This window comes from Gymnoscopelus microlampas (genome assembly GCF_963454915.1).
Source record: "Gymnoscopelus microlampas genome assembly, chromosome: 19".
Classification (NCBI taxonomy): domain Eukaryota; kingdom Metazoa; phylum Chordata; class Actinopteri; order Myctophiformes; family Myctophidae; genus Gymnoscopelus; species Gymnoscopelus microlampas.
In genome coordinates, this window is record NC_139956.1 from 2359496 (window position 1) to 2377485 (window position 17990).

A 17990-nucleotide genomic window follows, 5' to 3' on the forward strand; every position below is an offset into this window, starting at 1 on the left:
GTGTGTGTGTGTGTGTTTGTGTGTGTGTGTGTGTGTGTGTGTGTGTGATGACATTGTTTTGGTGTGTGTGTGTGTGTGTGTGTGTATGAAAAGGTTCAGTCCAAATGGATGAAAGTCTACAATGAAGGATGCTGATCATTAATGTCTTGTGTCCATTATGTTTGTACAGAACCAGACTGGGAACACCAGTATAAATTACATCAGACACCATGACTTTCCAAAATGACATGAGAAGAACTAGAACTGAGCGCATATCTTCACCAGGCCGGGTTGTCTACATGTTCAGTCTTTGACTGATGGCTCAAGAAAGACTTATAAGCCATAATGTAAAGTGGGCTGGTATAGCTTCATCATGAAAATATAACAATTCTAACAATACTATAAAACATGTCTTGTGTTATAATCATTTGCACATGTAACTTAGCATGATATCACTTTGTCGTGTCATAGTGTTGTGTATATTGTAGGAGGATTCACATACTGTGTGTCTGGAGGTCCAGGTTCATCACTGAAGACAGGAGGTTTTCCTTTAGACCGGTCACTCTTCATAGACAGAAGGCTGGGTGTTGGAGACTCTGGTCTGTGGTGAACACTTCTGGAATCATAAAAACATTTTATACAATTATCTTGTGAATGAAACAGTCACTTTGTTTGTATGTAGTATGTTTTATGAGAGAGTAAAACGTAAAACAGGAAAAACTACAAAACCTAGCAATTAAATAGCAAACGATAATAAAAAGTAGTTTGTTTGTAGATATTCCTTAGTTTGGGGAAATGGGGTTGTGACGGCTGACGGGATATGTGAGGGTGGAGGTATGGGGAGGGGTGGATGAGGGTGGCTGGGCTGGGGGGTTATGGGGTGGGTTAGGGGCTTGAACTTTAACTCAACCAGGTCTGTTCGGGTTGGATTGTAATTTTCAGGCCTGTTGAAAACTGTAAAGCAGTGGTTCTCAAACATTTTCAATATCAAGGACCCCCAAATTCATATGTATTTGGCTGCAGATCCCTGTCTGAAAATATATCTGCCAGGGACTTGTACAAGAAAAGATTTGTGCACTTTTCACACAAATGTTAAAATAAAAATACAGATCTACAAGCTCAAAACGGGCAGTAATTGGATGTGTTGTGATCTTGTAGATCAGCTATCCCAAACAATGTATAAAATAGGGTTAAAGTTGTTAAACTGTTCCTTGTTTTACATTGGACTGCCTGGAGCTCCCTCAAGGACCCCTGGGGGTCCCCAGACCACAATTTGAGAACCACTGCTCTATATATATTATGATAAAAATATTATATAATTTTAAATCCTATATTATACAATTGTAGAATTGAAGAAAAGTTTTTTGTTTTTTTTTCAGTTTAACATGTAACTTAACATGATATCACTTTGTCATGTCATAGTGTTGTGTATATTGTAGGAGGATTCACATACTGTGTGTCTGGAGGTCCAGGTTCACTGAAGACAGGAGGATTTCCTTTAGACTTGTCACTCTTCATAGACAGAAGGCTGGGTGTTGGAGACCCTGGTCTGTGGTGAACACTTCTCCTTCTGGAATCATAACATTGAGAGTGATATCGACTTGTTGTATGCTATTTATTGAAGAATGCTTAGATTTCACTGTTGCTACACTTAAAATATCAAAATTTGAACAGTAATATCGTATCGATAGAGATATTTGGCATTAATATAGAGATATGACATTTTGTTCATGTCATGCAGCCCTAGTGTGTGTGTGTGTGTGTGTGTGTGTGTGTGTGTGTGTGTGTGTGTGTGTGTGTGTGTGTGTGTGTGTGTGTGTGTGTGTGTGTGTGATGACATTGTTTTGGTGTGTGTGTGTGTGTGTGTGTGTATGAAAAGGTTCAGTGCAAATGGATGAAAGTCTACAATGAAGGATGCTGATCATTAATGTCTTGTGTCCATTATGTTTGTACAGAACCAGACTGGGAACACCAGTATAAATTACATCAGACACCATGACTTTCCAAAATGACATGAGAAGAACTAGAACTGAGCGCATATCTTCACCAGGCCGGGTTGTCTACATGTTCAGTCGTTGACTGATGGCTCAAGAAAGACTTATAAGCCACAATGTAAAGTGGGCTGGTATAGCTTCATCATGACATAACAATACTAACAATACTATAAAACATGTCTTGTGTTAATTAGTAATTTGCTTATGTAACTTAGCATGATATCACTTTGTCGTGTCATAGTGTTGTGTATATTGTAGGAGGATTCACATACTTTGTGTCTGGAGGTCCAGGTTGATCACTGAAGACAGGAGGATTTCCTTTAGACCGGTCACTCTTCATAGACAGAAGGCTGGGTGTTGGAGACTCTGGTCTGTGGTGAACACTTCTGGAATCATAAAAACATTTTATACAATCATCATGTGAATGAAACATTCAATTTGTTTGTATGTGGTATGTTGTACGTTTTATGATAGAGTAAAACGTAAAACAGGAAAAACTACAAAACCTAGCATTAAAATAGCAAACGGTAATAAAATGTAGTTATATTCCTTAGTTTGGGGGAAATGGTGGGGGTGGTTGAGGGTGGGTCGGCTGGGGGGTTATGGGGGGGGTATGGGGTGAGGGGCTTGAGCTTCAACTCAACCAGGTCTGTTCGGGTTGGATTGTAATTTTCAGGCCTGTTGAAAACTGTAAAGCAGTGGTTCTCAAACATTTTCAATATCAAGGACCCCAAATTAACATGTTTTTGGCTGCAGATTACTCGTATAAGAGAAGATTTGTGAATTTTTCACAATTTTCCAAGATGTATCCAAATGTTAAAAAAATACAGATCTACAAGCTCAAAACGGGCAGTAATTGGATGTGTTGTGATAGATCAACCAGGGTTTCCGCTAGGCATTTTTTGGGCCGGCCACCATGGCCGGCAGGATTATATTTTACCGGCCAAAGAATACATTTACCGGCCGTATTATATTGTATCAACGTCACATGCGTGTTTGCACTGCATACATGCACCCAACTGATCATTACACCTTGTTACGTTAGAGCTGCGCTTCTTCCCACTTTATCAGAGATGCAATCTGTTCCTGTTTTTATAGATAACTAAATTATATGATCTACTATATCATGTAGATATGTCGCTTGCCAAAAATGAAATGAATAAAGTGTGCATGACCGCATGAGTGAGCTGCTGCGCAATGAATACCAAAACTATGAAAACGCCCGCTCGCCCCAAAACACAGTCGCCCCGGGTAAAATAAGGCGGTATTCGCCTGGTATTCCTAAACATATCAGTAGACTATGCCTAAACCTAACCTTATTCCTAATCTTAACCTCAGTAAAACTATATCTAAACCTAACCTTATTCCTAAATGTAACCTCAGTAAAACTATGCCTAAACCTAACCTTATTCCTAATCTTAACCTCAGTAAAACTATGCCTAAACCTAACCTTATTCCTAATCTTAACCTCAGTAAAACTATGCCTAAACCTAACCTTATTCCTAATCTTAACCTCAGTAAACTATGTCTAAACCTAACCTTATTCCTAATCTTAACCTCAGTAAAACTATGCCTAATCCTAAACCTATTTCTACCCTTATCCTCAGTAAAACAAATACAAAATACAAGAACCGCTGGTCCGCCTGAAAAATGGGGGCGAGGGTGTTTTGGGGCGAGCTGCGCCAGAGCCTTTCCCTGCGCGACAGCGTCGCACACTCAGTATAAACAAATTAATATATATTTTGGTCTTTACATCGATTCTCATTCAACCTTGATATGCAAAAGTAGGTTTTGTTTTGTTTTGTTAACGTTAATTAATTATATATGTCATGATATACTATGTGGCCTTGCGCGAGGATGATTACTCTTGCCTGCTAAAAATCAGTGTCACCAGCTTTCACCAACTTTCACCACTTTATCCATTGCAGACAGACAGTCACTGTGCTTGCATACTATCCACGACCCACATGTGTTCGGGTCCCTCTATCGACAATTGGGTCCGGCTTGGTTCATATTCTATCAGTGACACCTCGGAAAATCCCGGTTATGTTTATCAACACCGAGTGAACCACCCCACTCAGCGCTGATTAGGAGGAGACACAGCTGTGTTGTGGCGTATGAAAAATAGCAGACATACAAGCTCACAATGCGGCGCGTTGCGACGTGCTGTGAGCTTGTAGCTCTGATATTTTCAATGCGCGACACCATCATACAACGAATAGGCTAATCTATAACTAATAAGATCATGATATAAACTTTAAATGATTATGATTTTAATGGTTGTAGCCAACTACTTTATCCACATAATAATATTAATAATAGGCTTAAATGATAAAATAGCCTAATAACAGCATTTTCCCAGCGGGCCACGGTGGCCGGTGGTGTTTATAATTACCGGCCAATTAAACATTTTACCGGTCAATGTAAGTAAGTAAGTAAGTACATTTTATTTATATAGCACCTCTCACAGAGAGAAACTCACAAAGTGCTTTACATACAGAAAATAAAAACAACAAACAAAGGTAATTAAAAGCTGTACAAAGTGTCTCTTAACAATAACAATAACAGACAAAGAGAAAGCAAGATCATACAACATCAATAAACGCCTGCTCAAATAAAAGCGTTTTTAAGTTGTTTTTAAAAATGTCAACAGATGCAGCATCTCTCAGGGCTTGTGGGAGACCATTCCAAAGATTTGGGGCAACAGTTTGGAAGGCCCTGTCACCTTTGGTCTTTAAAAATGTTCTGGTGACCTTTAAAAGACCCAATATCGGCTGACCTTAGGGCTCTTTGTGGCTCATGGCGTGGGACCAGGTCGATTAGATATTGTGGAGCCTGACCATGTAGTGCTCTGTAGGTGATAACCAAAATCTTGAAATGGACCCTGGCCGGTAAATACCGGCTAACGGAATCCCTGAGATCAACTATCCCAAACAATCCCTATACAATTGTAGAATTGAAGAAAAGGTTATTGTCTTCAGTTTAACATCTAACTTAACATGATATCACTTTGTCATGTCATAGTGTTGTGTATATTGTAGGAGGATTCACATACTGTGTGTCTGGAGGTCCAGGTTCATTACTGAAGACAGGAGGATTTCCTTTAGACTTGTCACTCTTCATAGACAGAAGGCTGGGTGTTGGAGAGACTGGTCTCTGGTAAACCCTTCTGGAATCATAAAACATTTCTTATCCACACTTTGGTAAGATTTCTTCAATAGTTCTTCAACATTGATTAGAGAGTTGAAGGGGTACGCCAGTTAATCCTAAGTATTATAAGTGGAAGCCCCACCTATCCTAATTATTAGCATCCTAATTACTATAGGGAGCCGCCTCACCAATCCCCATATAAGGGCATGACTGCATGGCCCTGCCTGCAGTCACACCTGTGTGCGATTTATGTATGCAGAAACATTCTGTCATCTGTCATTTGCGTTTCAAATCGTACTGTTTCATCAGCTGGTGATATAACTTAACAGTCACAACAAGGTATTTATAAACATACTTGTGTGGATGACGGTGACGGAGAATTTTAATGAAGTCTTGGGAGACACGCTGTCGCGCTGCGCACTTCTGTGTTGCTTGAGTTGCACGGATGTGTCAGCCCGTACAACATGTGGCCGTGGTCCACGCTCCATGTTTTTTATCTTTACTTTTTATTACTGATGTTATGTTAAAGCTTAATGTTAAAAAAGGATTGATCAAGTGATATTACTCAAACAGAGAACATAACCTCTCCAGAATCATAGTCAGCAAAGTTTCACAACATGCTGGTTAGAAGTGCTGGAGTGGAGTATTGGAATGTACTGGTAATTTTCGCTGCGATTCGATCTCCATTTTTTAGCTGATATCGGGCCGATATCCGATCTGTTAATCGGATCGCGGCATCTCTAATAGATAGATAGATAATAGTTTGTTACATAGATAGATAGATTACGATTTGTACAACTTCATTCACAAACTAAACACATAGTAACTTACAATCTATAGTGAAACATTGGACAGGGAGGACACGCTGTTATTATACTCTATGTTTACTTTATTTTAGTAATTGCACATGTATAGTAATATAGCCTGTGATCACTTTGTCTTTGTCATGTTATAGTGTTGTGTGTAGAGGAAGAGTTACACACTTTGTTTCTGGAAGTCCAGGTTCATCACTGCAGTCAGAACAGTCACTGTCCATAGACACATAGCTGTCTGTTGGAGACTGTGGTCTGTGGATGTGATGTTTGTCAGGTTTCTCCTCCTCTCCCTCCATTTTGCTCTTTATTAAACCTGTCAAGGTCACACACACACACACACACACACACACACACACACACACACACACACACACACACACACACACACACACACACACACACACACACACACACACACACACACACACACACACACAGACGTCAAACATATATGGTGGCAAAAAAGGTACATAGGCTATAATTATGTTATGGACGGTTGCAGACAACAGTTGTCTGTCTTTAACAGTATATATAATAACGTATCAATAGTACAATTGTCACAGGGTGATTACATACAATTAACTGTAAACCTGCTATGAGTCAATATCACCAACATAATATCCTGACGCTACACCCCTGTACCTTTATCATGTATCATGTATCAATACTAGGGCTGTCAAAAAAAATCGATTCATGAATAAATCGCGATTCTTAATGCCACGATTTTAAAAATCGATTCAAAATATTAAAATCGATTTTTTAAAAACATTTTTTAATTTTTTTTTTTTTTTTTTTTTTTAATTTTTTTTTTTTTTTAATAAAATCGCAATAAATCGCAGAATCGAATATCAATTAATCGCAGAATCGCAATTTTAATCGAATCGGCACCCTAGAAAATCGCAATAAATCGCAGAATCGCAATTTTAATCGAATCGGCACCCTAGAAAATCGCAATAAATCGCAGAATCGAATCGAATATCAATTAATCGCAGAATCGCAATTTTAATCGAATCGGCACCCTAGGAATCGATTTTGAATCGAATCGTGAGGTAAGTGAATCGTGACACCCCTAATCAATACCTCTTTCAACCAGTAGGCGTCCTACCAGACCACACAATGTCTCCATAGAAGAGCAGGGAGACCAAACTATAATTGTGACTTGTACTGTTATAATGTAACTACTTAACTATAAGTACTTATAATAGAACTAACACATTTATATTAAATTATTATATAACTAGTTCACTATTATTGATTGAATATTTTAATGACAATTTAAAAGTACAGCCAGTGGTGTAAAGTAACTAAGTACATGTAGGCCTACTCAAGTACTGTACTTAGGTAAAATGTTGAGATATTTTTACTTTACTGGAGTATTTCCAATTTTTAATACTTTAACTTCTGCTCCATTCCATCTCAGAGGCAAATACAGTACTTTTACTCCACTACAATTATTGGACAACTTTCCTATCTAAAACTCTCGAACGTGCTGTCTTTAAACAACTGTCCTCGTACCTCCACCAGAACAACCTCCTGGACTCCCACCAGTCTGGGTTCAAAGTGGGTCACTCGACCGAGACTGCCCTCCTGGCAGTGACGGAGTCGCTCCATACCGCTAGAGTGAACTCTCTCTCCTCCGTCCTGATACTCAGTAAACTATGCCTAAAAACCTCAGTAAGACTATGGATATTCTAATCCTAACCTTATTTCTAATCTAAGTAACCTTATCCTCAGTAAAACAAATACAAGAACAGCTGGTCTGCGAAAAAAAGTGGGGGAGAGTGTGTTTTGGGGCGAGGCTTCCGGTTACCGCTGAAATGATGTGGTGCGCGGCCCGGCTGTCTCAGAGTTTATGCTCCTACGCACCTTTCCATAAACACGCTCGCCGCTCCGTTAAAAAACGTCTCGCTCGGCAAAATAACATCATGCAAATCGGTACACATTATCTCTATAGTCAAGTGATCAATATGGTTCGGTCCGATTTTTCATATTCCATCCTGATTGGCGAATTCCAAACATTGCTGGCCGACAATAACCTACCTGACCTGGCGGAGACTTTTTCTCGTTTTACATGTACTTCAATGCTCATAAATAAAAAAGGACTAAAAAGAATCCACACGCTAAAGAAAACTTCACTTCCAACTTTCCCTGAAGTCATGTGACTTATTGTAAATGGCAGAGCCTGCATGCCCTGTGTGTACAGCGGATAAAGAAACCCTTTATCACTGTGTGTGTGTGTGTGTGTGTGTGTGTGTGTGTGTGTGTGTGTGTGTGTGTGTGTGTGTGTGTGTGTGCGCGCGCGCACACGTGCGGTCAAATTACCACAAGACAGACTCTAGACCGAGACAGGCTCAAACTGGTCGTTGCCGGATGGAAACCTTGCATGTCTAAAACTATTATTTATTTTGTGAATAACTAATAAAAATAGCGAAATAGCAGATCCACAAGCTAACAATGTGTCACGTCGCAACACTGACATACGACAATGAGTAAAATAGTGCATTGAATTATGAAAAAAACATATATTATGGAGATACAGGGTTTCTTTTTTTTTTTTTTTTCTTTTTGTTTTGTCCCGCGATTTTGTAACCCTTTTTTCACTCGGTGCCAATTTGCTAAGTGATCCTAGGCACTACACTCCCCCACCAGTCTAGGGAGGCCAGGGCCGAGCTCATGCCTCCTTCAATGCATGAGAGCCAACTGACCTTCTTGTCACCTGACAGGGGGGAGTTTCCCTGGTTGGACGTAGCGCGTGGAAGGAACACGTTATTCCAACCAGTTCCCTTCCCCTCCATCAGGCGCCCCGGCTGACCAGGGGGAGGCGGTATAGCGACCAGGATTACTACATGTTTTTGTGAGGGTATTAACTACCCTAGGAGACACGGGGAGAACATGCAAACTCCACACAGAGTAGGCCCTTTCGCCAACCCCCACCTAGGGTATGGGCGCTGATGACGCGGAGGAGAAGACACGCCCACAGCGTCCCTGGCGGGAATCGAACCCAGGAGGAGATACAAGGTTTCTGACCGACATAGTGACGATGTGCAACTTCTAGTGTTAGATAGCTGACTAATACTGTGAACAGCTGATCTCTGGCACCGTTGGCCTGACCAACGTGAAACTGTGCACACACACTCCCTGGATGCCAGAGCAGAACCTCTGACCCAAATGTTTCACATCAGCCTGTTATAGCGCCACCGGGAGGCAGATTTTTGCAAAACATTAATTTTTATATTACTCCTACAAATGTTGTCCAAACATCATGCGAATCGGTACACATTATCTCTATTTCATATTCCATCCTGATTGGCTAGGATTGGCTTCCAAAGTTTGCAGGAGTGGTCCGTTTTGAACAAAATGCCTCAAATCATCATCATCATCAATCAGCGTGTGATTGCCGTGAAACTTTTCACGCACATTCCCCCTAGGCTACCCCAAGCATCTTCCAATAGAGGGTATGCGCAAGCTTAAAGTGAATGGCACATCGAGTGGCAAAGCGAGTGGCAAAGCAACATGCAAAGTGAGTTTAACATTGTTTAATGTTGTTTAATGCAATCAGATATGACTTTTCTGTTTGGATGCATGGGCTGTCAAGGCCAGAAAGTATTTTTTTGACACTCAGTAGGCATTCCTGCATAACTTCCGGGTTTGATGATGATGTCACACGCATATCCTCTATAGGCTGATACGGTATGGGACAACGGATTAACAAACTGAAGTCATGTAATTAAAACAATTAAATTGGCTCTAACAAAGCGATTCACTAACTTTGTCTTGTTGTGTTAGGTTATTTACAGATGGTAAACATTTAAGCTCTTAAACCCTATCCTAGAGGTGCTTTTCTACTTTGCTTGTTTTTGCTAAGTTGGCACATTTGCTCGACAGGCCCCTTGTCTAGCTTTGAGTCAGAGCATGTGAGCGGATCAGTATGATTTTTAACGTAGCGGGGAGCGGGTTTATAAAACGGTAGGAGCAGAACTATGAGCGAGGACTGCTCACCACATGTTTGAGCTTGACCGGTCGCACGGTCAGACACAAAGAAATCCTCAATACTGAAACAGAAGCGCACGTCTCTTATCTCTTAATATTTCATTCAAATGTATCCATCATCCACACAGTTTATAAATTCCTTGTGTCAGTTATGTTTATATAGCAACTGGTTTTGGCTGAACCACACCTGCTTTGTGAGCCCCCCCTAGCTCTCTGGAACCTGGTGATTAATCATTAACCCACAGGATTTAATATTGTCCGTCTTCAAAAAGCAGCATCATAGTTGCTGTCCACCTAGGCTCTCTATACTGATGCATTTGTGCCAAAAGACAGTGTTTCAGACACACAGCTCAGCTCCGCTCACATGCTCTGCTCTGAGTATATTAAATGACGAGCACAGTACTCGATCAAAGCATTTTCAACCATACTGGGAGGCAAACTTGAAACACCCTACATATGGCTGCTGACCCCATATCTCCACATAACTGTTTTTCTGTTGTAAATTAATGTCCTACTTCGCCATATGACAGTGTTGCAAAAAAGATGGCTGATCTACAAGCTCACAACGTGTCGCATCGCAACATATTGTGAGCTTGTAGATCGGCTAATTATGCAACTTTCGAAAGATTTTGAAAGTTAAAGTTAAAATGATTAAGTGTGTCTGTGAGTTTTATAAATATTGAACCAATCAAAAGTGAAACAAATGAAAAGAGCTTGTGACTAAATAGTAACTACCATTAGATCCATCAGAACTCAGGTTTCAACACAGTTTGTTTTTGCACATACAGTATTAGGGTTCCACCCTTGTGTGTCCAATGTGTAAACAAGTGCACCCAAAGTGTTAAATGCTGCTGCCGTTCCTATGACGCTCCCCTAGGCCACAGCACACCCTGTGTAATGTTGCTGCGCCACACGCCTCAGACAGAGAGAGGGAGGGAGAGAGAGAGAGACAGGCAGGCAGACAGACAGACAAAGTAGGCAACATGTTTGCAACATGTTGTCAAGAATGAAGGGCTGTTCTAAAAACTTTGGACTGGTTATGCAATGCAGTTGTTTTGTTTTCTCTCCTAAAGTTTCCAGTTTTCACAACAAATACAGGATACAGTTGAGTGAAGCATTTATAGACTGACTCGTGAGTCAAGTTTTCTCTCATCTTGAAGTTTGGCACACAGACTGCTTTATGTTTGAGGAGATTCCTGAGGTTTTGATTACTGCCAGACACAAGACAGACAGACAGACAGACTTTGTAAAATGTGTAGCACATTGGCGTAGACAATATGGCACATTGGGAGCTCATTACACATTTCTGGTAAAAAAATATATATGAATCACTTATTTTGTATGTCTGTGGCAAAAATGTAATATTGATGAAAATGTCCATCACAAGCTGGCATGGCGATGACCCCTGCTCAGGGTAGAGGACAGAGTACAGCAACTTGCAATGGGTCTACAAGATACACCACAAAGACACACATGTACCTGTCAAACTACTTCTAAAATGTCAACGCCGTTCACAATCAATCACAACACCAGATTTGGCTCTAACATGGGATTAAATGTGTTCTACTGCTATGGTATGCTACAGTTAGAAAAACAAGTGAATCCTTACTCTCCTTCAAAACCGCTCTTTTTGGGGTTTAAAATCCTCTTAACAGACCTTGTATTGAACTGTACGTTGCAAACTGTTAATAAAGTATTCAATCAATCAAACAAACAATCAATCAATCAAAACCTGGCCGCTTGTTTCTCTTCCAAAATCTAGCAACACTGGCAGACACCCCTCTGCTGTGGCCCGTGTGGAAAGAAATGAGTCGAAATAACTCCTGCGGAGTGACGGGCAGTCATAAAAATAAGTATAGCCACATGTCACAATTATTCTGATTAAACCCAAGAAAGCTCTATGGCATGTTTCCATTGGTGTTCATGTGTTTTCAATTCATAGAAACATTTAAAGACAAACAATAATATACAATGCAACATGTGCAATAAACAGTTGGGGGGGGGGGGGTCATTTACGGTGATAAACTGAGAGAGAGAGAGAGAGAGAGAGAGAGCGAGAGTGCCATAACGCTCGCCCCAAACGGATTTGCCCCCGTCGCCCCGGGGCAAATCCGACGGTATTCACCTGGTATTCCTAAACGTAACGTCAGTAAAACTATGCCTAAAAATGGGGGCGAGTGTGTTTTGGAGCGAGGCTTCCGGTTACCGCTCAAATGATGTGGTGCGCGGCTCCGGCTGAAACTCAGAGTTTCTGCTCCTACCTTTCAATAAACACGCTCACCGCTCCGTTAAAAACCGTCACGCTCCGCTAAATAATTCACGTATATGTGAACAACATGTATGTTCTGGTCCGCCTTGCCTTCTACATGTTGGTGGTGACATCATCATATAACAACCACAAAAAGAACGGAGGCTATAGACTAGAGACAGACATAAGATCGAGGAAGACTCGGGTTGGATTAAAGAAACATTTAAACAGTTTGTGTGTACCATCTAGTTCTAGAACTTCTAGTGTAGGCTATTAAACAAACAACAACACTTACTAATTAAGTTTTGGTCCATCTGTTTTGTTGTGTCATCTGAATATTGTTGTAGATGTTAAGTTATTATGGTGAATGTGTTTGTCTCAAAGTCTCAAAATGGTTCCTTCACTGTGTGCGCACTTTCATTGCCTTTTATATCTGTGTCATAGTAAACCCGCCTCTATAGCCTACAGACGATGGTTTGAACTGTATGCATAAATGGAGTGAAACAAGTCCAGGCTTTTCTAGCGCTTCCCTTATGACTCAATAAGTAAGTTATGAATATAAACAGATGATCGGTCTCCACACCCAAGCTTCACCCCATAGCCCATGAGCCCCAAAATTGAGCAATGATTATCGAAAGAGTGGGCAAAACCATACAACATACATATTAAATTGTTCATAGGGTCAATATAAGTAAATAAATATATGATAACCTTTCCACAGGAGCAGTTTTTTCATACAGTATTTATCACACATTTAGTTATCTTCCCCATACGTACATGGGAAAAAATGACTACATTTAAAAAATAGTTTATCATAATGAAACTTCCCCAGTTGATTACTTACATGAAGACAATGATTTATCGTATTACAAGTTTTCTGAAATTGTATATTTAAATATGCAAATTATGCATTAGGAAAATATGCCTGAATTTGCATAACTTTCCAGAATCAACATTGGAACATTGGACAAAGCCAGAGTCAACATTCTTAGTTCATTTTGTTAAAGGTTCTATGATGTTTTTTTGGGGGTTTTATGACCTCAATTACACCCAAAAAATCTGAACTTTGAACATTCAGTGGATTTTCTGTGGTCTGGGGTTTTCTGAATAATGAGGCTGAGAAGTAATCTGAGCTTGGCCCTTCGGCAGTGAGGTCACAGCCGATTAATCCCGCCCACTCTCCTCCTCGCACCTCCCGTCCCCTATGCTTTCCTTTGGGGGGGGGGGGGGGGGGGGGGGGGCGGAGCAGAGGCGATGACTGACAGGCAAAATCCCTCAACAGCGACACCCGCAGGCAAAGGTTTCTTTTTTCATTGCAGTTGAAAAGGCTTTAGAAATGTGAGAGAAAAACACCTGCCATGGATCAATGGAGTGGATTTTTTTGTTAACTTTTTATACACGTTTGAAGGACCATGACAAAGACTTTTAATGTGTGGTAAAACTGAACGTCATGAAACCTTTAAGATGTTGGAGTCAAAGGTTTTTAAAACGAGGGAATATTCAATATCTGGCTCAATTTTGGGGCTCTGGCTCATGGATTAAATGCCTAATTTGCATATTTACATATAACATTTCAGAAAACTTGTAAAACGATAAATCATTGTCTTCATGTAAGTAATCAACTGGGGAAGTTTCATTATGATAACTCTTTTTTAAATGTTGTCATTTTTTCACCTGTCCTGTACGTATGGGGAAAATAACAAAATGTGTGATAAATATGAAAAAGCTGCTCCTGTGGAAAGGTTATTTATTTACTTATATTGACCCTATAAACAATTTAATATAGGTATGGTTTTGCCCACTCTTTCAATAATGAAATCTTGTCTAGCTCATGGACTACCATGAGAACAACACTACTTTGTCTTTTTTATATTCATTAATTAAGTAGTAGTATATTATATGAATGATTATACAAACGAGTGAATAATTCTAATAATTAATATTCACTGTGCATTTATATGTATTGTTAATGCCACTGTAGGCTATTCAGTCATTCAGATCCAGAGCAGATCATCTGGTACCAGCAGCTGCTCAGTATTATTTATCTTGATTCTTGTTTATTTTAGTTTGGTTCTCTTATTATGTCGTTTTGAATTGCTCACTACTGTTGTTATGATTGACACCTGAGCTGCATTCACACCGGTTTAATAATGTTTAGCTATAAACAATCCAGTTTAGCAAAGACTAGACTGCTGCTCTTATCTTTAGTCTGACTGTGTAGGGTAGGCTATGTCCGATACACAGTTCTGTGTTTAATACCCCCGTTCACCGTACATGTACAAAACTAAAATATAAAGGGGTATTAAAACGGGTGTTATCAGCAGGGGTGTAGTGGAGGGGGGGCGCGGGGGAGCAGCGCTCCCTCACTTCTTTTTTTCTTCTGTTTTAATTTTATTTTTCTTACATGTTTTAATCATGGGGGGGGGGGGGGGGTGCGCTCCCTCACTTCCAAAATTAGCACTACAACACTGGTTATCAGTGCCTCCAGGACGCCTGTGTTCCATACTATTCCAAGTGTTTAATAAAGAAGTGTTTTATAATCCAGCGACAGTCTGTGAATGTAATGTGTAAAGTTACTGTTTTTCCTCTTTCCACCGAGTCTGATTCAGCTGCTGCAGAAAGACTACAGTGTCAGGTTACATTACATGTAGGCTATTGTTCCATAAACACAACCATATCTCCCATTGTTTCATTGCGGTGATATTATAAGTTGTAGCGCAGCGTGTGTAGTGTGTACTCACCCAATACTTAATGACTGTAAACTGGGCTCAGGTCTGGACATCTAGTTTCATATCCATTTGAAAGTTATGGCAGAAAACGCTTGTTTAGTAAAAATATATCCACTTTCCCAAGAGCTTCTTCACGCCGATATTCTCTCCCACTTCCTCCAGCATTGAGCACAATGAGCAGCTCTTACACCTGGAGCGTTACGGTCGGGTCTCGCTGCGAGCTGTGTTCCGCTAGCAACAATAACTCAACAAGACTTCCGGTGGACGATCTCTTCAGAATAAGAGTATATTCTAGAGTAAACGGAAGCCATTGAAAACCATTGAAAAACGGTCCATTTGCACATTAAAACTGTGAATTGAGCATTTAAAAGAAGCTATACAACACACTTTATATTTCTGTGTAACACAAACGGTTTTAATAACATTAATAATGTATCTAAATGGATAAATATTGTTCACTGGAGTGCATAGCACCATAGCCTATACAAATTGGATGCTGGACAGGAGACGGCTCATGGTGTCAGCACTTGTGACATATGCACACGTTCAGGGAGACCTCCTCTACTACACCACACTCTCAGCTAAGACGGACAGTTGTAAAAGAAAGTGTGGCTAGCCGTCCAGTGAGGTCAGAGGTCAGAAAAGTGCCATTTTCAGACAATAGTGGACACTGGACAGGAGACGGCTCTTTGTGTCATGAAGATGTAAAACAAAACAAAAAAAGTAAAGAAAAAAAAAACACTTGAATACAGTGAACTTTTAAACCACCTCTTTATTTTGGCAATAAACATCTAAGCCCGCAATGCTTCTGACTGCATTGAGCTACATAGGTTCTCATTGTGGGGTCCTGGGACACCCAGTTCAGGGGAACTTTAGCCGGAAATAGCCGATCTACAAGCTGTATTAAAGACACATGGTTCATAGCAACATTAATAAAACAGACAATACAGAAACAATAGAAGAACAAACAGGGGTGATGGACAGAGGCCATTAAAATCCTAATAACATATAAAGGCTTGGCACGCCAATGGTTCCGTCATTTATAATTATGCCTGATGAAGGTCCAGGCGGACGAAATTCTAAATAAATGTATTTTTGAGTGAAGACAGTGTGCGGGACTAACCCTCCCTTCTCCCTCTCTGACAGACAAGAATTCAGATTCCAAAGTATGAGAGAGTTTAAAAGTATGAATACAGTGGAGCCAACGTACACGTCACCCATGGGACACACAAGCTGACTCACTCGAGGCTTTCTCTTGCCTTCCCTTATAGGCTTGTCCCAGACCCACCCCTTCAGGGTGACGTGTTAACAAACACAGCAGCATAGAGAAGGTATTGTTTCATGTTGTTTGATCATTGAAACCTTATGTTTTTAAGGCGAGCCCCACGTCTAGGTACAATGGCTGTACTGAAGGTGTAATGAAATCAGGCGTATGATGCAAACTAGTAGTCATGGGAACCTGGTCTACTGGGATCTGACAGAAATTACACTAATAACGACTATACATATTTCTTTTAGAGTTCTCTTAAATGGATAATATTACACATTTCAAATTGCCTTGACAATATTCTGTCATTTATAATAAAACCTGACTCTGAGTGCAGGGTTGGTCCAAGTTAAAATGACTCTGTTGTTCAGAATCAGTCTCTGCAGGTTCCAAGTGACACTGACACACATCACACCGTTGGTTCTGTGGGGGGTCCAAACCAGGGGGTCCCCAGCAAAATGTGTTAACATAGCATCACTGTACATTTTACCACTTTAACCATTTATACTTTGGCTATTTTTTTTTAATATCGTGAAAATTTGTGAAAATCTTTGAATATAAATATTTTTAAAATGTTTAACTCAAATCTTTGCTTCTTCTGGGGGGTCCCTGGAACAACATATTTTGAGATGGGGGTCCGCGGCCAAACACATATGATTTTGGGGGGTCCTTGACATGAAAAAGTTTGAGAACCACTGGCTTACACTGCTGCATCCTGTTTCAACGGCTCTCACACACCAGAGAGGAAGTGGTTAAACTGACTCTCTCTCTCTCTCACACACACACTCAGACACACACACACACACACACACACACACACACACACACACACACACACACACACACACACACACACACACACACACACACACACACACACACACACACACACACACACACACACACACACACACACACCTGTCCTACCGTCTGTCTCTCCTACACTGTTTTTCTCTCAGCTGTCTTACTGTCTGTCTCTACACTGTCTCCCTCTCAGCTGTCTTACTGTCTGTCTGTCTGTCTGTCTGTCTCCCTCAAAGCTGTCCTACTGTCTGTCTCTCCTACACTGTCTCCCTCTCAGCTGTCTTACTGTCTGTCTGTCTGTCTCTACACTGTCTCTGTCTCAGCTGTCTTACTGTCTGTCTCTACACTGTCTCTCTCTCAGCTGTCTTACTGTCTGTCTCTCCTACACTGTCTCTCTCTCTCTCTCTCTCTCAGCTGTAATACTGTCTGTCTCTCCTACACTGTCTCTCTCTCAGCTGTCCTACTGTCTGTCTCTCCTACACTGTCTCTCTCTCAGAGTATTACCATGGTTGCATTGGTGGGTTAACAGTATTCTGTCTGGGAGGAGATGGGAAGGCAGTGCAGTGAGTGGAGGATGGGTGTGATGTGCTCATGTATTTAGGCATTCTCATCAGGATCCTAGCAGAGCTGTTCTGGATGTATCAGAGCTTCTGAAGGCTCTTTCTAGGGATCCTGATGAGAAGTGTGTTACAGTAGAATAGAATAAGACTAGGAAAAACAAGAAAATAAAGAACAACAATAAAAACAAAGCAAAAGCTGGATTAATGCAGACACCTAGGTAAAAGCAATACTAAAAAGGTGTGTCTTAATATTTCTTTTAATAATGTCAACTGATTCGGTGACCGGCAGGGCCTCCGCCAGGCTGTTCCAGACAGATGGGAGGGGAAAGCCAAAGAAGGTGATGCTTGTTATGGGGGATGATTGAACCTGGTGTGGGGTGTGCCGACTAGAATAGCTTCTGTTTGTAAACAGAAAATACATCAGTATCATGCGGTCGTAAACTGTTGTGATGGT

The 17990-nt window shown here is 40.7% G+C and overlaps 1 protein-coding gene across 8 annotated transcripts in view; it reads right to left on the reverse strand.

Moving 5' to 3' along the window:
- Positions 1-15056, reverse strand: part of LOC311034799 (NACHT, LRR and PYD domains-containing protein 12-like) — a 136470-nt gene extending 121414 nt beyond the window's left edge. For 6 of the 8 annotated variants that reach the window (XM_084042799.1, XM_084042796.1, XM_084042795.1 and 3 more), the window contains exons 1-6: positions 12472-12578; positions 6107-6251; positions 5029-5142; positions 2246-2359; positions 1433-1549; positions 482-595 (exon numbers count right to left, since the gene is read on the reverse strand). In XM_084042799.1, the coding sequence (XP_083898925.1) occupies positions 482-595; positions 1433-1549; positions 2246-2359; positions 5029-5142; positions 6107-6251; positions 12472-12490 (623 nt within the window). In that variant the 5' untranslated portion in view covers positions 12491-12578. Of the gene's footprint in view, positions 1-481; positions 596-1432; positions 1550-2245; positions 2360-5028; positions 5143-6106; positions 6252-12471; positions 12579-14917 lie in introns of those variants that run through there. The other 2 variants (XM_084042798.1, XM_084042797.1) reach the window with 2 other exon arrangements.
- Between the last annotated feature and the right edge of the window lie 2934 nt (positions 15057-17990).